This window comes from Symphalangus syndactylus, chromosome 7, assembly GCF_028878055.3.
Source record: "Symphalangus syndactylus isolate Jambi chromosome 7, NHGRI_mSymSyn1-v2.1_pri, whole genome shotgun sequence".
Lineage (NCBI taxonomy): Eukaryota > Metazoa > Chordata > Mammalia > Primates > Hylobatidae > Symphalangus > Symphalangus syndactylus.
This window is the reverse complement of record NC_072429.2, coordinates 97,892,749-97,917,317: the sequence shown is the minus strand read 5'-3', so window position 1 is coordinate 97,917,317 and position 24,569 is coordinate 97,892,749. Positions and strand designations below refer to the sequence as shown.

The following is a 24,569-nucleotide window of genomic DNA, read 5'->3' as shown; positions in this document are numbered from 1 at the left end:
AGGGAATGTTCTGATTGGCTAAAGCCAGTCAGAGCCCGTGCCTGAAATTTAGTCAGTCTTTTCCATCAAAATTGCACCACTGGGCCAGGTGCGGTGGCTCATGCCTGTAACCTCAGCACTTTGGGAGGCCAAGGCGGGAGGATCACTTGAGGGCAGGAGTTCAAGAGCAGCCTGGCCAACATGGTGAAACCCCGTCTCTACTAAAAATACAAAAATTAGCCGGGCTTGGTGGCAGATGCCCGTAATCCCAGCTACTCAGGAGGCTAAGGCAGGAGAATCACATGAACCCGGGAGGCAGATGTTGCAGTGAGCCAAGATCACACCACTGTACTCCAGTTTGGGTGACAGAGTAAGACTCTGTCTCAAAAAAAAATTAAAATTAAAAAAATAAAATTGCACAATTGCTTTGATTGGCAAAAGAGTTCTCCAAAAGAAACTCGTGGTACTACTGAAAGAACAAAAGTACTGAACCAACAACATCTATTACAGCAAGCATAAGTAATTTTTTTTTCTGTCACCAGGCTGGAGTGCAGTGGCGTGATCTCGGCTCACTGCAACCACTGCCTCCCAGATTCAAGTGATTGTCCTGCCTCAGCCTCCTGATTAGCTGGGACTACAGGCACACACCACTACATCCAGCTAATTTTTGTATTTTTAGTAGAAACGGGGTTTCTAGTAGTAACAGGCTCTAACAGAGCAAAAGTTTTAACTGCCAGCTAAACCACAGCTACACCTAACTCTCCTTTCCAAAATCTAGCTTATCTAAATCTACCAAGAAGGATCCTTGGAAATCCTGGCCTGGAGCTTCCTAATATTAAAGACGATTGTCTTTCAGGGCAAAGAGCAAACCAAGTCCTCTCCCCTTCCTCCACTTTTGTTGCTGTACTTACTATTGCCGAGTGGAAGCCTGGTAGAAGATATGCAAGAAGTCAGCAAGAATTCAGCCAGAGGTGTGTGTGAGTTAAAAGAAGTAAAAGGTAGACAGCTTCAAGCTTGTCCTCAAGTGTAAGTAGAGCGACTGCCAGAAGTCTCCCTTACCTTGTCCTCTCATGGCAAAAGAAAACAAAGATGCCTTTTGCCTACTTCTCTCAGCCTCTCATTCCTATAAGAAAATTTCACATTTAGGGACGGCTTCATCTTACAATCATGGTAGTAACAAGGATGAGAGTAAAGGAAAAAAATCCAATGGGCTTGTGGGAAGTGAAGATGTCTGGCTGGCAGGCTCCCAGAACTAAGCACCACCTCCTGCGTCTCAGTCATTGGTTACCTGAGATAGTTCTCACATATACCCTTAATTTCCTAGCCCAAGAACGCCATGCCAATAGGAAAGACAGTTAAACATTAAATATTTTTAAGACCTGGCCAGGCACAGTGACTCACACCTGTAACACCAGAACTTTGGGAGGCTGAGGCAGGTGGATTGCTTGAGCTCAGGAGTTGGAGAACAGCCTGGGCAACATGGCAAAACTCCGTCTCTACAAAAAATTAGCCGGCCATGCTGGTAGGCACTTGTGGTTCCAGCTACTTGGGAGGCTAAGGTAGGAGGATCCTGTGAGCCCAGGAGGCTGAAGTTGCAGTGAGCCAAGATCACACCACTGCACTCCAGCCTGAGAGATGGAAGTAAAACTCTGTCTCAAAAATAATATATATTTTAAGATCTTATAATGTAAGTTTATTGTTCAACTTCCAGACATTCAACTTTCAAATATAGTTTCAAGAATGTTCTATGTCTAACACAATGGCCCCCAATGTGAGACTATAAATGTATACACACACAAACACTACAAAAATGACCCGATATCCGATCCAGTGGAATCCAATGACCATAATAGAAAGATACTGAGGATACTGTAGAGTGCCACCGAAGTACACGCCAAAGGAACACAGCTCAATGGGAGATGTGTTTGAGAATATAGGGGTCAATAAAAGAACTGTATGCCACAAGGATTAGAAATGAGGTGCTGAGAATATCTAGGGTAAAATTAGCTGCTCTGCCTTGGAAATTTCCTTTATACTGTAGGAAATGCTGATTCCCGGCGCATAAAAATCCCATAAAATGGGATTCTGGTCGAGCACTCAGCAGCTCTCTTCTCCTTATTCATTTAAACATAGAACCAGCCCTACATAATCTATTACTTGAAATTGTGCTCATCTTCAGAATATATTTAGCACATTCTTATTTAAACTATCATCAAAGAAAAATGAGTAATTATGTATATGGTTATACATTTTTAATTGCTTATTATAAGAACTAATATATAGTGACACATATGGGTATTATTTTTAGACCCACAGAACCTACGTCTCTTGTCCTTAAAAACAAATTTTGAGTGATAAACCAAATATTAACATTTAGTATACATTATAAACTTCAAGTTCTGTAACTGAAGTATTTGAAAACTTTTTAGAATAAAGTATTTCAAATGTAATTTCTCTTTGAGACTTCCTTGTATAAAGAATATTTAATATGTAACTGAGCCATTTTGACTACACAATTATGTATTACATGAAATTATAACATAATTTATAAAGGGCCAGGCACAGTGGCTTGGGCCTCTAATCCCAGCATTTCAGGAGGTTGAGGTGGGAGGATCATTTGAGGCCAGGAGTTCAAGATCAACCTGGGCAACATAGCAAGACCCAATCTCTACAAAGTAAAAAAAAAAAAAAAAAAAATTGTTATTAAAATAATTTATAACAGTAGTGAAAAAAATAAGTCAATCTACTGTAAAGAAGCTATATACTCACCTACTAAAACAGAATAAAAATAATATTTACAGATCTTGGTCTTACCTATATTAAAATCAGTAGGAAATTTTTCAAGGATTCACATTAATAAATCCATCAAAGTCAAATATAAATTATACTCTAACATTCTATTTGCCATAGTGAGTAAAAGTTTGGAATTGTATAGTATATTACAGCATTATTTATTTTTATTTATTTTTTTTGAGACAGAGTCTCAGTCTGTCACCAGGCTGGATGTAGTGCAGCGGCACTATCTTGGCTCACTGCAACCTCCACCTCTTGCGTTAAAGTGGTTCTCCTGCCTCAGCCTCCCAAGTAGCTGGGACTACAGGCACATGTCACCACACTCAGCTAATTTTTGTATTTTTAGTAAAGATGGGGTTTTAGCTTGTTGGCCAGGATGGTCTCGATCTCTCGACCTTGTGATTCGCCCACCTTGGCCTCCCGAAGTGCTGGGATTACAGGCATGAGCCACTCTGCCCAGCTGCATTATTTCTTAAAAAATAAACACAAGTAGTTCTCTGAAAACTAGAACCCAGCTTCTAGTTCTGCTATTTTTTACTACTCAGTAACCTTGTAAAAATATCTTCAACAGTTTTTAAACCTGTAAAATATTGTTCAGATTTTCTACTTCAAAGAATGTACAAGAGATTAATGAAAATATGGACTACAAAGAACTTATCAAATTACATCACTATTGTCACTTGGCTTTCCTGTGAAAGTAAAGGACTGTTTTAAAATTAAGAATTAGGAAGTCAATCTATGATAATAAGACTTTTATCATGATTTCATTTGTTGCAATGATTTGACTTATATGTTCCATGAATCATTAATTAAAATGAGTATTCGCTTTATGCAAAATATTTATATTTCAAATAAATCTCTCTGTGGTAAAGAGCAAACAAAAATCTAGTAAAATCAACATAGTATTTAATCTTACATATAATATGAAGATGTTTATCATATGAGATATACACTTTATTTAAAAAGGTGACTACAAAAAGAATCAGGAAACTCGGGATTAATGGAATTTTGCAACCAAAATTTCATTTTAAATTATGAAATAAAATTTTGGTTGCAAAATTCCATTAATCCCGAGTTTCCTGATTCTTTTTGTAGTCACCTTTTTAAATAAAGTGTATATCTCATATGATAAACATCTTTTGCAACCAAAATTTCATTTTAAATTATGAAATAGGCCGGGCGCGGTGGCTCACGCTTGTAATCCCAGCACTTTGGGAGGCCAAGGCGGGTGGATCACGAGGTCAGGAGATCGAGACCACGGTGAAACCCCGTCTCTACTAAAAATACAAAAAATTAGCCGGGCGTGGTGGCGGGCGCCTGTAGTCCCAGCTACTCAGAGAGGCTGAGGCAGGAGAATGGCGTGAACCCGGGAGGCGGAGGTTGCAGTGAGCCGAGATCGCGCCACTGCACTCCAGCCTGGGTGACAGAGTGAGACTCCGTCTCAAAAAAAAAAAAAAAAAAAAAAAAATTATGAAATATTATAATTTTCCTCCAAGTAGAATCAATAAAAAAAGGAAATAAAAAGAAAGAAAAGAAGTCTTAATGATATGTGATATGGTTTGGATATTTGTTGTCCCCTCAAATCACATGCTGAAATGTAATCCCCAATGATGGAGATGGGGCCTGGTAGGATATGTCTGGGTCATGAGGATGGATCCCTCATGGCTTGGTGCTGCATGATAGTGAGTTCTCAGAAGATATGGTTGTTTTAAAGTGAGTGACACCTCCTCCCAACTCTCTCTTTTGCTCCACCTCTGGTGATGTGACATGCCAGCTACTGCTTTGCCTTCCAACATGATTGTAAGCAGCCCAAGGCTTCAACAATAAATTTGTTAAGTCACCTAGTTTGTGGTACTTTGTAAACAGCCCTCACAAATAAGAGTCCCTTTCTTCACTGTATGTAATTAACTCTTGTCCATTTTTAAAGCCATACTTGATCTTGTAATAGGTGACACAGAAGACTCTACATTCATTACTAAAATCATGTCTATTTCTTGTTAGCTATCTGCTCCCAGAACTGAACAGATTGCAAACTACATATTTTCAAAATGATTGATAAGTGAATACAACCAGAAGAAACACATTTTAGGTTGTGAACAAATGGAAGACATAAACATGAGCAAAGAATACGTAGGCAAATAAACAGCAGAAAATACATAAGGCAAAAAAGTATCTTTTCTGCAGAAATCTAACTCATTTATCTATTAATACATTATTATCAACAGTAATTTATTAAGACACATTTTTATGATGTTCATAAAAGACTTTCTGTAAGACTGAAAAATCACACTAAATTCATATTGCCTACTTTTCAAATATCCAATAAAATATACTTAAATAATAATTTAAAGAATTCTATTTTTCTCAAATCTACTCTGTACGCTTACACTTTATATATTTTCTTTTACTAAATGACACCTAAAATTCCCATTCCTGTGCCATGAAGTATCACCAGAAAAAAATTTACAAGCATTATCAAAATGTCTGAGACAGAATAGAGGAACAAAATTAAGTCAGGCATAACTTAACATTCTAAGTGTGTCTTTAATCCCTTTATGCCTAGTGTTCCATTATTAGAATGCTAAGCTTGTGGGAGTTATTTATATCCTACTGCACAAAGTCATTGCCAAGATCTGATTTTTCACACACACACAAAAATTGCAACATCCAGCATAAATGGGTTAAACCTATATTAATTACTCACTTCTTAATAATGACCACATATTCTATAAATGAGCCTCAATACCTGGACATAAGCTGTAGTAAAATGGAAACTTTAAATTCAATAAATATTCATATTATTAGAAGTGCATATAGGGACACCTTAAAACTCACAAGATTCACAAAAATTAATGTCTTTTTACTCCAATTTAAATATCAAGAGGTCTAATTGGTAGTTCTCAATACAAATCTAACTCATTTTTTTTTTTTAGGCAAGAATAAATGTATAGCCAATACCTTTATCTGGCAAGAAAATTTTATAACATCTCAAAAATATATCTCTTAGAACACATTAGAAGTATTTAGCAGACATGGTGGGGTTGGGGTAAGTAGTTTGAAAACAGAGGAATAGAAAAATCATATCGATCTTTTTCCTAAGTGATTAAAGAACTATTCAACAACTCCAAAATCCTTTTTATATGCACACCTGGGAAGAATACCTCCGTAACTTTATTCAGAGTTACGGTGATGTGGTTTTAGACCAGATGTTTAAATGTTACAGTATGTACATTTTCTTCCCCTCTTCTAAGGCAGAAGTAAAATAAGAGGAATATTTGACTTCACTCCACAAGAGACCTATTTAACAGTTTGGCAGTTATGTAAGTAAAGGTAGCTTGGCTAAGTCAATGTTGACGACATACAGAACGACATGATCCTAATGAGTTGGAAAATATTGGCTCTCATGAGAATAGACCAGATGCTACCGAGCTGAGAAAGCTACTGTATTATTGAATTTCATTTTTATGAGGTAAAATTTATTATTCAACCATTAAGGTATCCCACATGAAATGTTGCATAAAATACTTTAACAGTTACTTTCTGGAAAGTAGATTTTTATTTTAACATTAAGACATAACTTAAATGAGGGATTCGAATGTCCATTTGATCACCTTTAGCACAGATTTTAAAGTCTGTAAGTTATTTCCCTGCAAATACCAGATTAATGAAACTACACTGTCAACAAAATAATGAACTTCTGAACAAGGAAAAGTGGTAGCAAGTCCTTGTTTTCCAGAGCAAAACCAAAGCCATGTGTGACTTTATATTTAATCTTCTCGCAAAAAGACAGGGTTAGAATTTCTATGATTTAAGAGCCATCAGAAACACGAATAACAAAAATATATAATTCAATAACCTGATTAATACATATTTAGCTCAAATTTTAATCTCTGCTTTATCCTTTATAATTTATTATTTTAATTAAATTTCCAATATTTGCTATAATTTCATTAATATTTTCTAATGAAGTAACACACTTTACTCTATTTCTGGTCTCATTTACCAGAGGTAGTTTGGTATTGCAGACATAATAGTAGCAGAAAATTCCAAAGGCCTGGCTTCAAAAAATGACTTAGTCAGTGAATAGCTGCGGGATGATATTTAAGAAAAACACCAACTTGTTCTAAGCATAAATGTTCCCATCTGTAAAAAAGGATATATAACCTGCCAACAACAATATTCCTGGTAAGAAGCCAATGAAATTAATAAATGAGAAATATCAATCTAAAATAGGTGAGCCAACTCAGTCTATCCAAGTAACTTTAATGGTATCCAGTCCTTACATTATACAGCTCACGAGATGAAAAATGCTAAGCAGACAGCTGTAAAGTATGTGAAAAGTAAATGAAAGTATAAAGTTTCATATTTTTTATTATTATTATACTTTAAGTTCTGGGATACATGTGTAGAACATGCAGGTTTGTTACAAAGGTATTCACGTGCCATGGTGGTTCGAGCCACCCATCAACCCGTCATCTACATTAGATATTTCTCCTAATGCTATCCCTCCCCTATCTCCCTATCCCCCAACAGGCCCCAGTGTGTGATGTTTCCCTCCCTGTGTCCATGTGTTTCCATTGTTCAGCTCTGACTTATGAGTGAGAACATGTGCTGTTTGGTTTTCTGTTCATGTGCTAGTTTGCTGAGAATGATGGTTTCTAGCTCCGTCCATCTCCCTGCAAAAACCATGAACTCATCCATTTTTATGGCTGCATAGTATTCCATGGTGTATATGTGCCACATTTTCTTTATCCAGTCTATCACTGATGGACATTTGGGTTGGTTCCAAGTCTTTGCTATTCTGAATAGTGCTGCAATAAACATACAAATGCATGTGTCTTTATGTAGAATGATTTATAATCCTTTGGGTATATACCCAGTAATGGGATTGCTGGGTCAAATGGTGTTTCTGGTTCTAGATCCTTGAGGAATTGCCACACTATCTTCCACAATGGTTGAAATAGTTTACACTCCCACCAACAGTGTAAAAGCATTTCTATTTCTCCACATCCTCTCCAGCATCTGTTGTTTCCTAACTTTTTAATGATCGCCATTCTAACTGGTGTGAGATGGTATCTCACTGTGGTTTTTATTTGCATTTGTCTAATGACTAGTGATGATGAGCTTTTTTTCATGTTTCTTGGCCACATAAATGTCTTCTTTTGAGAAATGTTTGTTCATATCTTTCACATACTTTTTCATGGGGTTTTTTTTCTTGTAAATGTGTTTAAGTTCCTTGTAGATTCTGAATATTAGATCTTTGTCAAATGGACAGATTACAAAAATTTTCTCCCATTCTGTAGACTGCCTGTTCACGCTGATGATAGCTTCTTTGGCTGCGTAGAAGCTCTTTCGTTTGATTAGATTCCATTTGTCAATTTTGGCTTTTGTTGCCATTCCTTTGGTGTTTAAATCACGAAGTCTTTGCCTGTGCCTATGTCCTGAATGGTACTGCCTAGGTTTCCTTCTAGGGTTTTTGTGGTTTTAGGTCTTACATTTAACTCTTTAATCCATCTTGAGTTAATTTTTGTACAAGATGTAAGGAAGGGATCTAGTTTCAGTTTTCTGCATATGGCTAGCCAGTTTTCCCAAAACCATTTATTAAGCAGAGAATCCTTTCCCCATTGCTAGTTTTTGTCAGGTTTGTCAAAGATCAGATGGTTGTAGATGTGTGGTGTTATTTCTGAGGCCTCTGTTCTGTTCCATTGTTCTATATATCTGTTTTGGTACCAGTACCATGCTGTTTTGGTTATGGTAACCTTCTAGTATATTTTAAAGTCAGGTACTGTGATGCCTCCAGCTTTGGTCTTTTTGTTTAGGACTGCCTTGGCTATACAGGCTCTTTTTTGGTTCTATATGAAATTTAAAGTAGTTTTTGCCAATTCTGTTGAGAAAGTCAATGGTAGCTTGATGGGGATATACTGAATCTATAAATTACTTTGGGCAGTATGGCCATTTTCACAATATTGATTCTTCCTATCCATGAGCATGGAATGTTTTTCCATTTGTATGTGCCCTCTCTTATTTCCTTGAGCAGTGGTTCGTAGTTCTCCTTGAAGAGGTCCTTCACATCCCTTGCAAGTTGTATTCCTAGGTATTTTATTCTCTTTGTAGAAATCGTGAATGGGAGTCTGTTCATGATTTGGCTGTTTGTCTATTATTGGTGTATAGGAATGCTTGTGATTTTTGCACATTGATTTTGTACCCTGAGACTTTGCTGAAGTTGCTTATCAGCTTAAGGAGATTTTGGGCTGAGACGATGGGGTTTTCTAAATATACAATCATGTCATCTGCAAAGACAGACAATCTGACTTCCTCTCTTTCTGTTTGAATACCCTTTATTTCTTTTTCTTGCCTGATTGCCCTGGCCAGAACTTCCAATATTATATTGAATAAGTGTGCTAAGAGAGGGCATACTTGTCTTGTGCCAGTTTTCAATGGGAATTCTTTCAGCTTTTGCCCGTTCAGTATGGTATTGGCTGTGAGTTTGCCATAAATAGCTCTTATTATTTTGAGATACGTTCCATCAACACCTAGCTTATTGACGGTTTTTACATAAAGGGGAGTTGAATTTTATTGAAGGCCTTTTCTGCATCTATTGAGATAATCATGTGGTTTTTGTCAATGGTTCTGTTTATATGATGGATTACATTTATTGACTTGCATTATGTTGAACCAGCCTTGCATCCCAGGGATGAAGCTGACTTGATTGTGGTGGATAAGCTTTTTGATGTGCTGCTGGGTTCGGTTTGCCAGTATTTTATTGAGGATTTTCACGTGGATGTTCATCAGGGATATCGGCCTGAAATTTTTTTTTTTTTTTTTTTTTGGGGACAGAGTCTCGCTACGTCACCCAGGCTGGAGTGCAGTGGCATGATCTCAGCTCACTGCAAGCTCCACCTCCTGGATTCACGCCATTCTCATGCCTCAGCGTCCAGAGTAGCTGGGACTACAGGTGCCTGCCACCACGCCCAGTTAATTTTTTGTATTTTTTTTTTAGTAGAGACAGGGTTTCACCATGTTAGCCAGGATGGTTCCGATCTCCTGACCTCATGATCCACCTGCCTCAGCCTCCCAAAGTGCTGGGATTACAGGCATGAGCCACCACGCCCATTTTTTTTTTTGTTGTGTCTCTGCCAGGTTTTGGTATCAGGATGATGCTGGCCTCATAAAATGAGACAGGGAGGAGTCCCTCTTTTTCTGTTGTTTGGAATAGTTTCAGAAGGAATGGTACCAGCTCCTCTTTGTACCTCTGGTAGAATTCAGCTGTGAATCCATCTGGTCCTGGGCTTTTTTTGATTGATAGGCTGTTAATTACTGCCTTAATTTCAGAAATTGTTATTGGTCTATTCATGGATTTGACTTCTTTCTGGCTTAGTTTTGGGAGGGTGTATGTGTCCAGGTACCCATTTCTTCTAGATATCCCATTGCATTGTCACGTCCATTCACAGGTCTATTGACTCCCTCCCCTTGGGAATCTGTAGAACTGAAAATATTTATTCATCATACGTTTCTGTGAGCCTAGTGAGGCCTCTTGTAAATAGCTACACTAACGGGGCACAAATGTACACTTTCTTCACTAAGTTCAAACAACTAGACCTAACCAATGTCTTGAATTTTATTCTTTTCTTATCAATATGTATTCATTATCCTATTCTCTTTTTTAGCTTACTCTTTGAATTTACCTTCACTCTATCATCCTTGCAACTAAAATAACGGATCACCTAGACTCCAATTCTGACTGTTGTTATCTCAGTCTCCAAGAACTTTATATCCTAGAACAACTTCCATAGGTAATATCTTTAGATGGATGATTCCAGCAAGGTCTATGTCTAGGACAAGAACAACAGATTAAGCCTACAAACAATAATATATTTGGCATTCGCAAGAACTCTATGAGCAGCTATAAACATATTTTCATTATTTTATAGATGAGATAATTAACTAAAATATAATGAAACAAACTGACCTTTATTTAGTCATATATATAGTTATTGAGAAAATCTTCACACTCCAATTCAGTGATCTTTCCTAAGTGTCAATAGTTGAAAAGTGAAAATAATATGCAACAGAAATAGTTAAGACATTCACTAAACCAGTATTTATATGTAACATAAAGATTAATAAAATTCAATGCACAAAATCGAATCCCTAGCAAGCACTAGCATATAACATTTTATTTTTCATTTTAATATACTTTTAATTTGATTTTTGCAAGAGCTGAGGAAGAAGGATTCATTATTGTAGCATTATAAAACATAATTCAACATCCACAGATATTCTCTTAAAGCCTCTTAAACTCATTCACAAAATAGAAATTAGTGACTGATTCAACACTCAAAATTTATCGCTTACTTTTGGATATAGCATTTATCAAAGAAAAACTTTTCTTACTAAAAGCACTTTGCAGTTTTGATGCTTGAAGTTAAATTTGTTATTGCTTTCAGTGGCACATTAGTAAAACATTTAGAATGAGAAGACTGAGGCACAAAGTTTCTATTCTAGTCTTTTCAAATTCTTAGTAGCAATCAATGAAGTTGATTTCAAAACTCGCTAATAAGTCACAATTTATAATGAAAGAAATGGTAAAACTGGAACTCAATTATATACATGCATTTTATAAGAATATCAAAAATCAGTAACAGTTTAATTCAGGTCAGATACAGTTATTTTGGTGGTAGTAAAATTGAAACATATACACATTTCTTATTTCCAAACAGGAATGACAGAATAGGCATGGAGAAAACAAAGATAAACAGAGAAAGGAAAAAAAATAGTCTAAAATTATAGCGTCATAGAAAATGTTGGCCAATGGGAATGAAGCTAAAGAATAAGACCAAGAAGGATGCTGTGATATTAAAAAAAATGAAAAAAATAAAAGGACTAAAAGTAATGATGATGACCAAGAATCAATATCAGTATCAAAAGGATAAACCATTTCTAAATGATAACAAGGTCCAATGTAAAGAAGATGTACTTGAGGGTAATGAAAAAAATTAGACAAAAGGTCACCATCAGAAAAGTAAAAAGACAACCCACAAAATTACAGGAAACATTTGCAAATCATATCTGATAAGAAACTTTTATCTAAAATATATAAAGAATTCTCACAATTTAAAAGAAAAAGAGGCAGATCTTAAAATCAGCAAAGGATTTGAATAATTTCTCCATAGAAGAGATATAAATAGCTAATAAATACACAAAAAGATACTCAAAATCATTAGCCATGACGGAAATGAAAATGAAAATCATAATGATGCCACTTCACACCTACAATGATGGCTGGAACACAAAAGACAGATATGATGAGGATGTGGAGAGATTAGAACCATCACACATTGCCAATGGAAAGTACAATGGTACAGCTGTTTTGGAAAACAGTCTGGCAGCTCCACAAAAGGTTACAAATAAAATTACCATATGATCCAGCAATTATATTTATAGGTATATATACACAGGAGAAATAAAAGTATACATTCACCAAATAAAAACCTGTACTTGAATGTTCAAAGCAACATTATTCACAATATTCAGAAGTAGGAACAATGCAAAGGTCCATCAACTGATGAATGAATTAACAAAATATGGTATATATGGATAAAATGGAATACTATTTGGCAATAAAAAGGAATGAGCACTGACATATGCTATAATATGGGCAAATTTGAAATAGTATGCTAAGTGGAAAAATGCACTAATATGCAGTCACAAAGAACTGCATTTATGTAATTCATTTATATGAAGCATCCACAATAGGCACATCCATACAGACAAAAAGTAGATTAGTATTTGCCTATTGCTGGGAAAATGGAAGGCTCCAGGAGTGATAGCTAGGGAATGCAAGGATTCATTCAGGGATGCTGGAAACGTTCTAAAATTGATTATGGTAATGGATACAGAACTCTGAATATATTAAAAGCCACTAAACTGCATACCTGAAAAGGAATAAATAGTGTGGTACAAAAATTTTATCTAAATAAAGCTGTTTTTAAAAACTTAACAGAAGGAAGGGAAAGAAAAAGAAAGAATAAAATATTTCTGACATGAAGAGGGGAGAATACCTGAAAAAAAGGTAGGAATGTGGAAGAGAACATAATTTTTCTGAAGTACGAGTAGACTATAATTAGCATAGTGTTAAATTAAAGGAAAAAGACTAATGTTAAAATAAAGCTAGTGCTCAAAGAAGAGAGGAAACTGTAGGAGAATGTAATCAAACAGAATTAGGTTCCAGATAGAAGAAAAAGCCATACACAGGAAAAAACTGGATATTGTTGGTAGGTAACTATCAATAATATGAATTAAGACATCAAGTAGGAGGGTAGGCTAGAGGCATGAGATTATGATGAAAGGTGGTGTACAGTCAAACGAAGACTTTAAAAATAATGGTTCTGGGCTGAGTGCAGTGGCTCACACCTGTAATCCCAACACTTGGGGAGGCCGAGGCGGACGGATCACGAGGTCAGGAGATCGAGACCATCCTGGCTAACACAGTGAAACCCCATCTCCACTAAAAATACAAAATCTTAACCAGGCGTGGTGGCAGGCACCTGTAGTCCCAGCTACTTGGGAGGAAAATGGCATGAACCCAGGAGGCAGAGCTTGCAGTGAGCAGAGATCACGCCACTGCACTCTAGCCTGGGTGACAGAGCGAGACTCCATCTCAAAAAAATATATATAATAATAATAATAATAATAATAATAATAATAATAATGGTTCTTCTTTCACACATTATCAGAACCTAAGTCTGAGAGATCTGAAAATGTACACAGCTTGTATAATCTCTTTATTAATGTGGGAAATGGAAACTAGTTGTAAAGCAAAGGATCACATACTTACACAAAAGATATTAAACAAAGCTTAACAGTGCTGAGTACTATGTAATGAGAGTCCTCAGATGCAAAATAATAAAATGCTAAAACTTTACACCCTAAATACATACACATTTCCTGGATCTTTAGATAGAACTATTTGAAGGCACAATCCTTTAAGCACTCCGTAAGAATACAAAGCACAGAATAAGGTTTTGTTCTCAGGGGGGAAAAAAGACAAGAAAACCGACCACCTGGAAATCTGGCTTTTTAAAATTGTCTTAGCTGATGGTTTCTCTTTAAGCTTTTATAAATTTTATAGGCATTTCATTTGATAAAAATTATTTGGCAAAGAAATGTCTTAACATCATTCTAATTTCTTCAACTCCTCAATATGCAAAAATTAGTTCCACTAATTTTAGGTTTCTAAATGACAGAACTTCAGGTTACAAATAACAATCTGTTGTCACTTACCTAATCAATTTTTCAATACATATGCCACCATTCTTTTAAACACAGAATATTTTTAGAATAGGAAATTTCAAATAAAATGCTTTTTCATAGCACAGTCCATTTTATAAATTCAGAAAAGTAAAAATGGAATAGGTTTGGCTAGGAAAAAGAAAAATTATAAAAGCAAATAATAATTTCATGAGCTTACTAATATGAATGTTCAGGCTAAGCCAATTAACAAAAATAAAAGTTTAAAATTAAAAAAACATTAATATTGTGAGACAATAAACCAAAAAATACTCTGAAGAAAACATCACAGGAAATAGAAATTTAGCAAATAAACAAATAAATGAATTAGACAGTTTCAGACAGTGATAAGTGCTAATGCCAAGGAAGATGTTACTGTAGAGTTAACTTATAGATGGGCTAGCATCAGAAAGGTAAGATTTTGAATAGTAAATCCATATAAAATAATGTCCACAAGATTGGCAATAACATAGTTTACTTAAATAATCATCAAATTAAAACGTTTTTTGAAGATAAAATTCAAATAACCCTCATTTTTTCAAAGTGTGTAATTAAGTGGCTATTACCATATATATTAGGTTGCTGCAAATGTAATCGCGATTTTTGCCATTCAAATTAATGGTGATTACTTTTGCACCAACCTAATGCAAGGTTGTGAATCCATCACAACTATGTAATTACAGAATAATTTCACCACCCGAAAAAGAAATCTTGGGGAAAACCACAAATATGTGAAAATTAAACAACATGTTCCCAAATTACCAACAGGTAAAAGATGAAATCAAAATGTATCTGGAGACAAATGAAAATGGAAACACAAAATACACAACCTATCAAATGCAGCTGAAGTAGTTCTAAGAAAGAAGATTACAGCAATACCTGCCTATATCAAAAACAAAGATTTCAAATAAACAATCAAACATTATACTTCAAGGAGCTAGAAAAAGATCTAAAGTCAGCAGGAGGAAAGAAAATAACAAATATGAAAACAGAAATACACAGAGACTAGGGAAACAATTTTAAAAATAAACAAAAATAAGAGTTGGTTTTTTGACAAGATAAACAAATCCTTCAATAGACTAAGAAAAAGGAGCATGCTCAAATAAATAAAATGAAATATAAAAGAGGAGAGATTACAGCTGATAGAAACAACAGAAATATATAGACTCATCAGAAGCGACTACTATGAACAATGCTACACCAATGGATTGGATAAGCTAAAAGAAATTAATAAATTCCTAGACACATTTAACTTATCAAGACTCAATCATGAAAGAATGGAAAATACGAGGAGACCAATAATGAGTAAGAACAGTGAATCAGTAACAAAAAGTCCCCATCAAGGAAAAGTTCTGGACTGGATGAATTCTACCAGAACAACTAATATTGATCACTTCTCAAACTTTCAAAAATCTAAAGAGAGAATACTTTCAAACTCATTTTAGAAGGCTAGCATTACCCTCATACCAAAGCCAGACAAGGGCACTACAAGAAAACAAACTTACAGACCAGTATCTCTGGTGAACATAGATGTAAAAATTCTCAACAAAATATTAAATGAAATTCAACAACACATTAAAATAATCTTTTGCCATGATACAGTGGTATTTATCCATGGGATGCAAGGATGGTTCAACAAATACAAGTCAATAAATAAGATACACCACATTAACAAAATAAAGGACAAAAGTCATACCATCATCTCAATAGATGCAGAAAAGGCATTTGACAAAATTCAACAGCCTTTCATGATCAAAACTACTAATAGATTAGGTATAGAAGGAATGTACCTAACCACAATAAAGGACATACAGAACAAGCCCATGGCTAACATCATATGGAAGAGTGAAATGCTGAAATCTTTAAAGATGAGGGACCTGACAAGAATGCTCACTCTCACTACTTCTTTTCCACACAGTACTGGAAGTCCTATTCGGAAAAACTAAGCAAGAGGAAGAAATAAAAGGCATTGTAATAGAGAAGAAAGAAGTTAAATTGTCTCTACTTGTTGACAATATGATCTTATATGTAAAAATCCCGGCCAGGCATAGTGGCTCACACCTGTAATCCCAGTATTTTAGGAGGACGAGGTGGGTGAATTACTTGAGGTAAGGAGTTCAAGACCAGCCTGACCAACATGGTGAAACCCCGTCTCTACTAAAATGCAAAAAAACTTACCCAGGTGTGGTGACACGCCTGTAATCCCAGTTACAAACCCAGGAGGTGGAGGTTGCAGTGAGCCAAGATCACACCACTACACTCCAGCTTGGGTGACAGAGGGAGACTCTGACTCAAAAAAAAAAAAAAAAAAATCCCTAAAGACTCCATACAAAAACTTTTAGAACTGATAAGTGAACTCAGTAAAGGTGTGGGATACAAAATCAACATGTAAAAATCAATACAATTTTTATGCATTAACATGTCCAAAACTAAAACTATCCAAAAAAAATTAGGAAAACAATCCCATTTATAATAGCAAAAACAAAAATACGTGGATATAAAGTTAACCAAGGATATGAAAGATCTGTATACTGAAAAGTATAAAACACTGATAAAAGAAACTAAAAAAAAATACAAATAAATGGAAAGATGTTCTGTGCTAATGAACTGAGAGAATTAATGTTAAAATGTCCATATTACCCAAAGCAATATACAGATTCAGTGCAACCCCTATCAAAATTCCAATGTCATTTTTCATAGAAATAGTAAAAAAATCCTTAAATTCATATGGAATAAAAGACCTCAAAGAACAAAAGCAATATTAAACAAAAAAGAATAAAGCTGAAGAAATCACACTATCTGACTTTATACTAAAAAGCTATAGCAATCAAAACAGCATGGTACTGGCACGAAGACAGACACATCAACCTACAAAACATGACAGAATCCAAAATAAACCCAAACATTTATGGACAATTGATCTTTGATGAAGATGCCAAGAATATACAATGGGGAAAGAACAGATTCTTCAATAAATGCTGCTGGGAAAACTGGATATCTACATGCAGAACAATGAGATTGAATCCTTATCTAACACCATGAGGAAAAACCAATTCAGAAGGGATTAAAGACTTAAATATAAGATCTGAACTAGTTTACAGTCCCACCAACAGTGTAAAAGTGTTCCTATTTCTCCACATCCTCTCCAGCACCTGTTGTTTCCTGATTTTTTAATGATGGCCATTCTAACTGGTGTGAGATGGTATCTCACTGTGGTTTTGATTTGCATTTCTCTGATGGCCAGTGATGAGGAGCATTTCTTCATGTGTTTTTTGGCTGCATAAATGTCTTCTTTTGAGAAGTGTCTGTTCATGTCCTCTGCCCACTTTTTGATGGGGTTGTTTGTTTTTTTCTTGTAAATTTGTTTGAGTTCATTGTAGATTCTGGATATTAGCCCTTTGTCAGATGAGTAGGTTGCAAAAATTTTCTCCCATTCTGTAGGTTGCCTGTTCACTCTGATGATAGTTTCTTTTGCTGTGCAGAAGCTCTTTAGTTTAATGAGATCCCATTTGTCGATTTTGGCTTTTGTTGCCATTGCTTTTGGTGTTTTAGACATGAAGTCCTTGCCCACGCCTATGTCCTGAATGGTATTGCCTAGGTTTTCTAGTCAGTGTGGCGATTCCTCAGGGATCTAGAACTAGAAATACCATTTGACCCAGCCATCCCATTACTGGGTATATACCCAAAGGACTATAAATCATGCTGCTATAAAGACACATGCACACGTATGTTTATTGCGGCACTATTCACAATAGCAAAGAGTTGGAACCAACCCAAATGTCCAACAACGATAGACTGGATTAAGAAAATGTGGCACATATACACCATGGAATACTATGCAGCCATAAAAAATGATGAGTTCGTGTCCTTTGTAGGGACATGGATGAAACTGGAAAACATCATTCTCAGTAAACTATCGCAAGGACAAAAAACCAAACACCGCATGTTCTTACTCATAGGTGGGAATTGAACAATGAGAACTCATGGACACAGGAAGGGGAACATCACGCTCTGGGGACTGTTGTGGGGTGGGGGGAGGGGGGAGGGACAGCATTAGGAGATACACCTAATGCTAAATGACGAGTTAATGGGTGCAGGAAATCAACATGGCACATGGATACATATGTAACAAACCTGCACATTGTGCACATGTACCCTAAAACCCTAAAGTATAATAAAAAAAAAAAAAAAAAGAAAAAAAAAATAAAAAAAAAAAAAGATCTGAAACTGTAAATCTACTAGAAGAAACTTACAGACAAAGCTTCATTGGTCTGGGCATTGACTATAACCCTGAACACACAGGAAATGAAAGCAATAACAGAAAAATGGGACTGCATCAAACAAAAACTTCTGCACAGCAAAAGAAACAATTAACACAACGAAGGAAGAACACAGAAACTGGGAGAAAAATTTGCAAACCATCCCTCTGATAAAGAGTTGTTATCCAAAATATCTAAGGAACTCAACTCAATAATAAGAAAACAAATAATTCAATTTTAAAATGGGCCCAGGACCTGAACAGACATTTCTCAAAAGATGACAAACGGCCAATGGGTTCATGAACAATGCAAACGGCCAACATATAAATGGTTCATACAAATGGCCAACAAGTATATGAAAACCTACTCAACATCATTAATTACTAGAGAAATGTAAATTAAATTCACAATGAGATATAACCACATACCTGTTAGAATGGCCATTCTCAGAATGATGAAAGATAAGTGTCAGTAAGGATGTGGAGAAAAAGAGAATACCATTGGTGGGAATGAAAATTAATACAACCTTCACGCCTATATCCCAGCACTTTGGGAGGTTGAGGCAGGCGGATCATGAGGTCAAGAGATAAGAGACCATCCTAGTCAACATGGTGAAACCTCGTCTCTACTAAAAATACAAAAATTAGCTGGGTGTGGTGGTGCACACCTGTAGTCCCAGCTCGGGAGGCTGAGGCAGGAGAATCGCTTGTACCTGGGAGGCGGAGGTTATAGTGAGCTGAGATCGTGCCATTGCACTCCAGCCTGGCAACAGAGCAAGACTCCGTTTCAAAAAAAAGAAAATTAGTACAACCATTATGGAAAACGGTATGGAAGTTCTTCAAAAATCTAAAAATATAAGCAATCCCACTTCTGAGTATACGTCCAAAGAAAATGAAATCATATTAGAGAGATATCTGCACACCCATGTTCACTGTACAATAGCCAAGATATGAAATCAGTGTAAGTGTCCATCAAGGGATGAATGGATAAAGAAAATATGGCATACATCCGCAATAGATTACTATTCTGCCTTAAAAAAAAGAAGGAAATTCTGTCGTTTAAGACAACACAGTTGAACCTGGAGGACATTATACTAAGTGAAATAAGCCAGGTACTGCAGGATCTCACATAAATGTGGTATCTAAAAAAGTCAGACTCAGGGAAGTAGAGAGTAGAATGGTGGTTAGAGTAGAATGGTGATTACCAAACATAGGCGGAATGGAGTGGGGGTGGGTACGTAATAGGAAGATGCTGTTCAAAGGGTACAAAGTTTCAGTTAGACAGGAGCAGTAAGGTCAATTCAAAAACAGGATACAAATATGTATGTCTGTGTGTGTGTTTATATACACACTAAAATTTGCATACTACTTCAGGGGCTTCAGAAAACTCTAAGTCCTTTCATAAGCTCCAAGTGAAGAACCTCTAGCCCACTGCAACATTTATCTTGTTATTCTTTATATAATGCTAAAAGCCAGCACCAAAACTACTACAACTTGAACATCCCTAATCTGAAAACCCAAAATCTGAAATGCTTAAAAATTCAAAACTCTTTGGTCATTGACATGATACAAGTAGAAAATTCCACACCTGACCTCATGTGATTAAGTCACACAAAATTATTAAAAATATTGTATAAAATTACCTTCAGACTATGTGTATAAGGTGTATATGAAATGTAAATGAATTTCATATTTAGACTTGAGTCACATCTCCAGTATATCTCATTATGAATGTGCAAACATTCTAAATCTGAAAAAATTCTGAAATTTGAACCACTCTGGCACCAAGCACTTTGGATAAGGGATAATCAACCTGTATTTTACATTAGTTAATGGCTAGGCCAAATAAGAAAACTCTAATTATAATGTCAGGTCTGAAATTAAAACCTTCAAAAGCATCATATAAGAACAAAAGTCGCTTTGTTTTAACAGATAAATTAAAAATAATGTTACTTTCAGCATAATTACACTTAAATTATAACTTTTAAAAACTACTTTTGTGTTACTGACAAACATAACATTATTATTTTGAACTGAAACAACTTTAAAAAGCTTCTATAATTTTTTGTTTACATGCAAACTGAGTGATAAGATGAAGATATCTCTTATAGTGATATGAAAGCAGAAATTTGTATTTTTAGTAGTTAATTAACTCATTAAGGGTGTCAGATTAATGCTTTTCACACACACACACAAAAATTGTTTACCAAACTAACCAAGTATTATGAGTAAGAATTTATTTCATTTTACCAGTATAATCAAACATACTGTACTTATACTTAATTTGGTTATCATTTCAAACACATACATTGATACCCTCAAAAGTTATCCAAAGGGTAAATTATACAAGAAGCTGGTGAAAAATAATCTTTTGCAATTATGAAACATATGCAGAAATAGGTACGCAGAAATAAAACCGGATGGCTTAACTCATAAGCTGGATTTTAAACATAAGCTATAAATATCTACATTCACAGAAACATATTACAATTTAAGTTGACCATGATAGACATATGGATTTTCATAATAAAATATTAGTTGCCTCTGACACAAATTTTCCATATAGTTATCAAAAAGATTGTGCTCTTACCTATACTTAGGAAGATTTCATTTATCAAAGCCTCAATCACTGCGGAAGAGCTGACATTTCCAAGATGAGACCAACTTTGATATATTGCTTGCAAGAGAAGTGTCTGTGCTCTTGTAGCTTGAATTGTGAGATGTGGAAGTTCAAATATACCTTCAGTTATAGCAATCTGAGATCTTTTGGTCCTGCACAAGAAAACAGAAAGAATCGCAATACAGTAAATAGCATTTACAGACAACAAAATACTAAATGACTTAGGTTGCAAGAGAAGAAAGGGTATACATCCAAAGTATTTTAAAATTTGATTTAACGAAATAGATATGCAATTCTGCTAACTTTAAGTTCCACTGTTTCAGAAACTCTGAATAATAAAATATAAAAATACAAACTAGAATGATGTCCATACACACATATTCACCTACGCATATACTGCTCAAGCAATTACTATATAATCAAGGCAATCATCCTGGGTAAAAATAAAAATAGTGCTTCTTAACACTTAGAAAGGATTCACTAGCAAATCTGCATTGTTCCAGATTTCTTTTAACTGTTAACACGTTGAATCCTGCCATAATAACTCTATGAGGGAGGTACAACCATTATACTAGTTTTTCAAATGGGAAAACCAAGATACACCCGGATATATTAAGGTATCAAATGTCATACTACTAAAAAGGGAAAAATTAGAATTTAAATCCAGGCAACCTGATCCACAGCCCTCTATCTTAATACTTTCTCTCAGAAGTATTTATGAAGTATTTACATTACATGCAAGACTCTACTTGATAGTAACATGGAAAGTTATTTTTAAAATTTCTGCCCTAGAATATCTAATTTGTTGACCCCTTATTCATTTGGTTTTGTCTATGAATAAAGTGAATTATGTAATTAAATTTTCTAAATAACAAAGCCTCAAAGTAAAGAAACCTTTCAATATGTCTGTGAGCAACAAGTTTATACTGAAGGTTAATAAACGTGTAAGATAAAATAGAAGAACAATAAAACAAAAGACAGATAAAAAAAAAATCAGGATGCTACTATAGTATACTTTAACCCGCTCTTTCCTTAACCCCACAAACCCTACACCATCTGTCATTTTCCCAACTGTAACCACACATGGAGAGTACAGAACATCTCTTGTATATCACCTAAAAAGCTTCTCACCCTACCTCATATTCTGGCCACTGCTATGGAGACCGATTCAATGTACACTTTCATTTGCATTGCCTAAAGCCACCATGCAGCATGAGACACCAGCAAACTACTTTGCAATCATACATGCAGAAGATGCAAATGTAGGAACAAATGCTTCCCTCTCTTCTCCCACTAGCTGACTAGTCTCTTAGGAGTTCCCAGGAAATCGAGGACCAGGAAAGATAAAACACTAAAATAGGCCCAGTGCGGTGGCTCACGCCTGTAATCCCAGCACTCTGGGAGGCCGAGGCGGGCGGATCACAAGGTCAGGAGTTCGAGACCAGCCTGACCAACATGGTGAAACCCCCTCTCTAGAAAAAATACAAAACTTAGCTGGGCGTGGTGGCTCATGCCTGTAATCCCAGCTACTCAGGAGCCTGAGGCAGGAGAATTGCTTGAACTCAGGAGGCAGAGACTGCAGTGAGCCGAGATGGCGCCACTGCATTCCAACCTGGGCAACAGAGAAAGACTCCGTTTCAAAAAAAAAAAGAGAGAAAGACTAAAATAACTTAACAAACCTTTTTTTTTTTAATTATTCTACTTTAAGTTTTAGGGTACATGTGCACAATGTGCAGGTTTGTTACATATATATACATGTGCCATGTTAGTGTGCTGCACCCATTAACCCGTCATTTAGCATTAGGTATATCTCCTACTGATATCCCTCCCCCCGCCCCCAATCCCACAACAGACCCCAGAGTGTGATGTTCCCCTTCCTGTGTCCATGAGTTCTCATTGTTCAATTAACACCTATGAGTGAGAACATGCGGTGATTGGTTTTTTTTTTTTTTTTTTTTTTTTATTATACTTTAGGGTTTTAGGGTACATGTGCACAATGTTGGTTTTTTGTCCTTGCGATAGTTTGCTGAGAATGATGGTTTCAAGTTTCATCCATGTTCCTACAAAGGACATGAACTCATCATTTTTTATGGCTGCATAGTATTCCATGGTGTATATGTGCCACATTTTCTTAATCCAGTCTATCGTTGTTGGACATTTGGGTTGGTTCCAAGTCTTTGCTATTGTGAATAGTGCCTCAGTAAACATACCTGTGCATGTGTCTTTATGGCAGCATGATTTATATTCCTCTGGGTATATACCCAGTAATGGGATGGCTGGGTCAAATGGTATTTCTAGTTCTAGATCCCTGAGGAATCGCGACACTGACTTCCACAATGGTTGAACTAGTTTACAGTCCCACCAACAGTGTAAAAGTGTTCCTATTTCTCCATATGCTCTCTAGCACCTGTTGTTTCCTGAATTTTTAATGATGGCCATTCTAACTGGTGTGAGATGGTATCTCATTGTGGTTTTGATTTGCATTTCTCTGATGGCCAGTGATGATGAGCATTTTCTCATGTGTTTTTTGGCTGCATAAATGTCTTCTTTTGAGAAGTGTTTGTTCATATTTTCGCCCACTTTTTGATGGGGTTGTTTTTTTCTTGTAAATTTGTTTGAGTTCATTGTAGATTCTGGATATTAGCCCTTTGTCAGATGAGTAGGTTGCAAAAATTTTCTCCCATTCTGTAGGTTGCCTGTTCACTCTGATGGTAGTTTCTTTTGCTGTGCAGAAGCTCTTTAGTTTAATTAGATCCCATTTGTCAATTTTGGCTTTTGCTGCCATTGCTTTTGGTGTTTTAGACATGAAGTCCTTGCCCCTGCCTATGTCCTGAATGGTATTGCCTAGGTTTTCTTCTAGGGTTTTTATGGTTTTAGGTCTAACATGTAAGTCTTTAATCCATCTTGAATTAATTTTTGTATAAGGTGTAAGGAAGGGATCCAGTTTCAGCTTTCTACATATGGCTAGCCAGTTTTCCCAGCACCATTTATTAAATAGGGAATCCTTTCCCCATTTCTTGTTTTTGTCAGGTTTGTGAAAGATCAGATGGTTGTAGATATGCGGCATTATTTCTGAGGGATCTGTTCTGTTCCATTGATCTATATCTCTGTTTTGGTACCAGTACCATGCTGTTCTGGTTACTGTAGACTTGTAGTATAGTTTGAAGTCAGGTAGCGTGATGCCTCCAGCTTTGTTCTTTTGGCTTAGGATTGACTTGGCGATGCGGGCTCTTTTTTGGTTCCATATGAACTTTAAAGTAGTTTTTTCTAATTCTGTGAAGAAAGTCATTGGTAGCTTGATGGGGATGGCATTGAATCTATAAATTACCTTGGGCAGTATGGCCATTTTCACGATATTGATTCTTCCAACCCATGAGCATGGAATGTTCTTCCATTTGTTTGTATCCTCTTCTATTTCATTGAGCAGTGGTTTGTAGTTCTCCTTGAAGAGGTCATTCACATCCCTTGTAAGTTGGATTCCTAGGTATTTTATTCTCTTTGAAGCAATTATGAATGGGAGTTCACTCATGACTTGGCTCTCTGTTTGTCTGTTATTGGTGTATAAGAATGCTTGTGATTTTTGTACATTGATTTTGTATCCTGAGACTTTGCTGAAGTTGCTTATCAGCT

At 35.8% G+C, this 24,569-nt stretch overlaps 1 protein-coding gene across 18 annotated transcripts in view; it reads right to left on the bottom strand.

Annotated features, from left to right (window-relative positions):
• VPS13B (vacuolar protein sorting 13 homolog B) overlaps positions 1-24,569 on the bottom strand; it is an 897,698-nt gene that overhangs the window by 692,898 nt on the left and 180,231 nt on the right. For 17 of the 18 annotated variants that reach the window (XM_063642860.1, XM_055286878.2, XM_063642862.1 and 14 more), the window contains exon 17: positions 20,910-21,091. In XM_063642860.1, the coding sequence (XP_063498930.1) occupies positions 20,910-21,091 (182 nt within the window). Of the gene's footprint in view, positions 1-2,447; positions 2,648-20,909; positions 21,092-24,569 lie in introns of those variants that run through there. The other variant, XM_055286884.1, reaches the window with a different exon arrangement.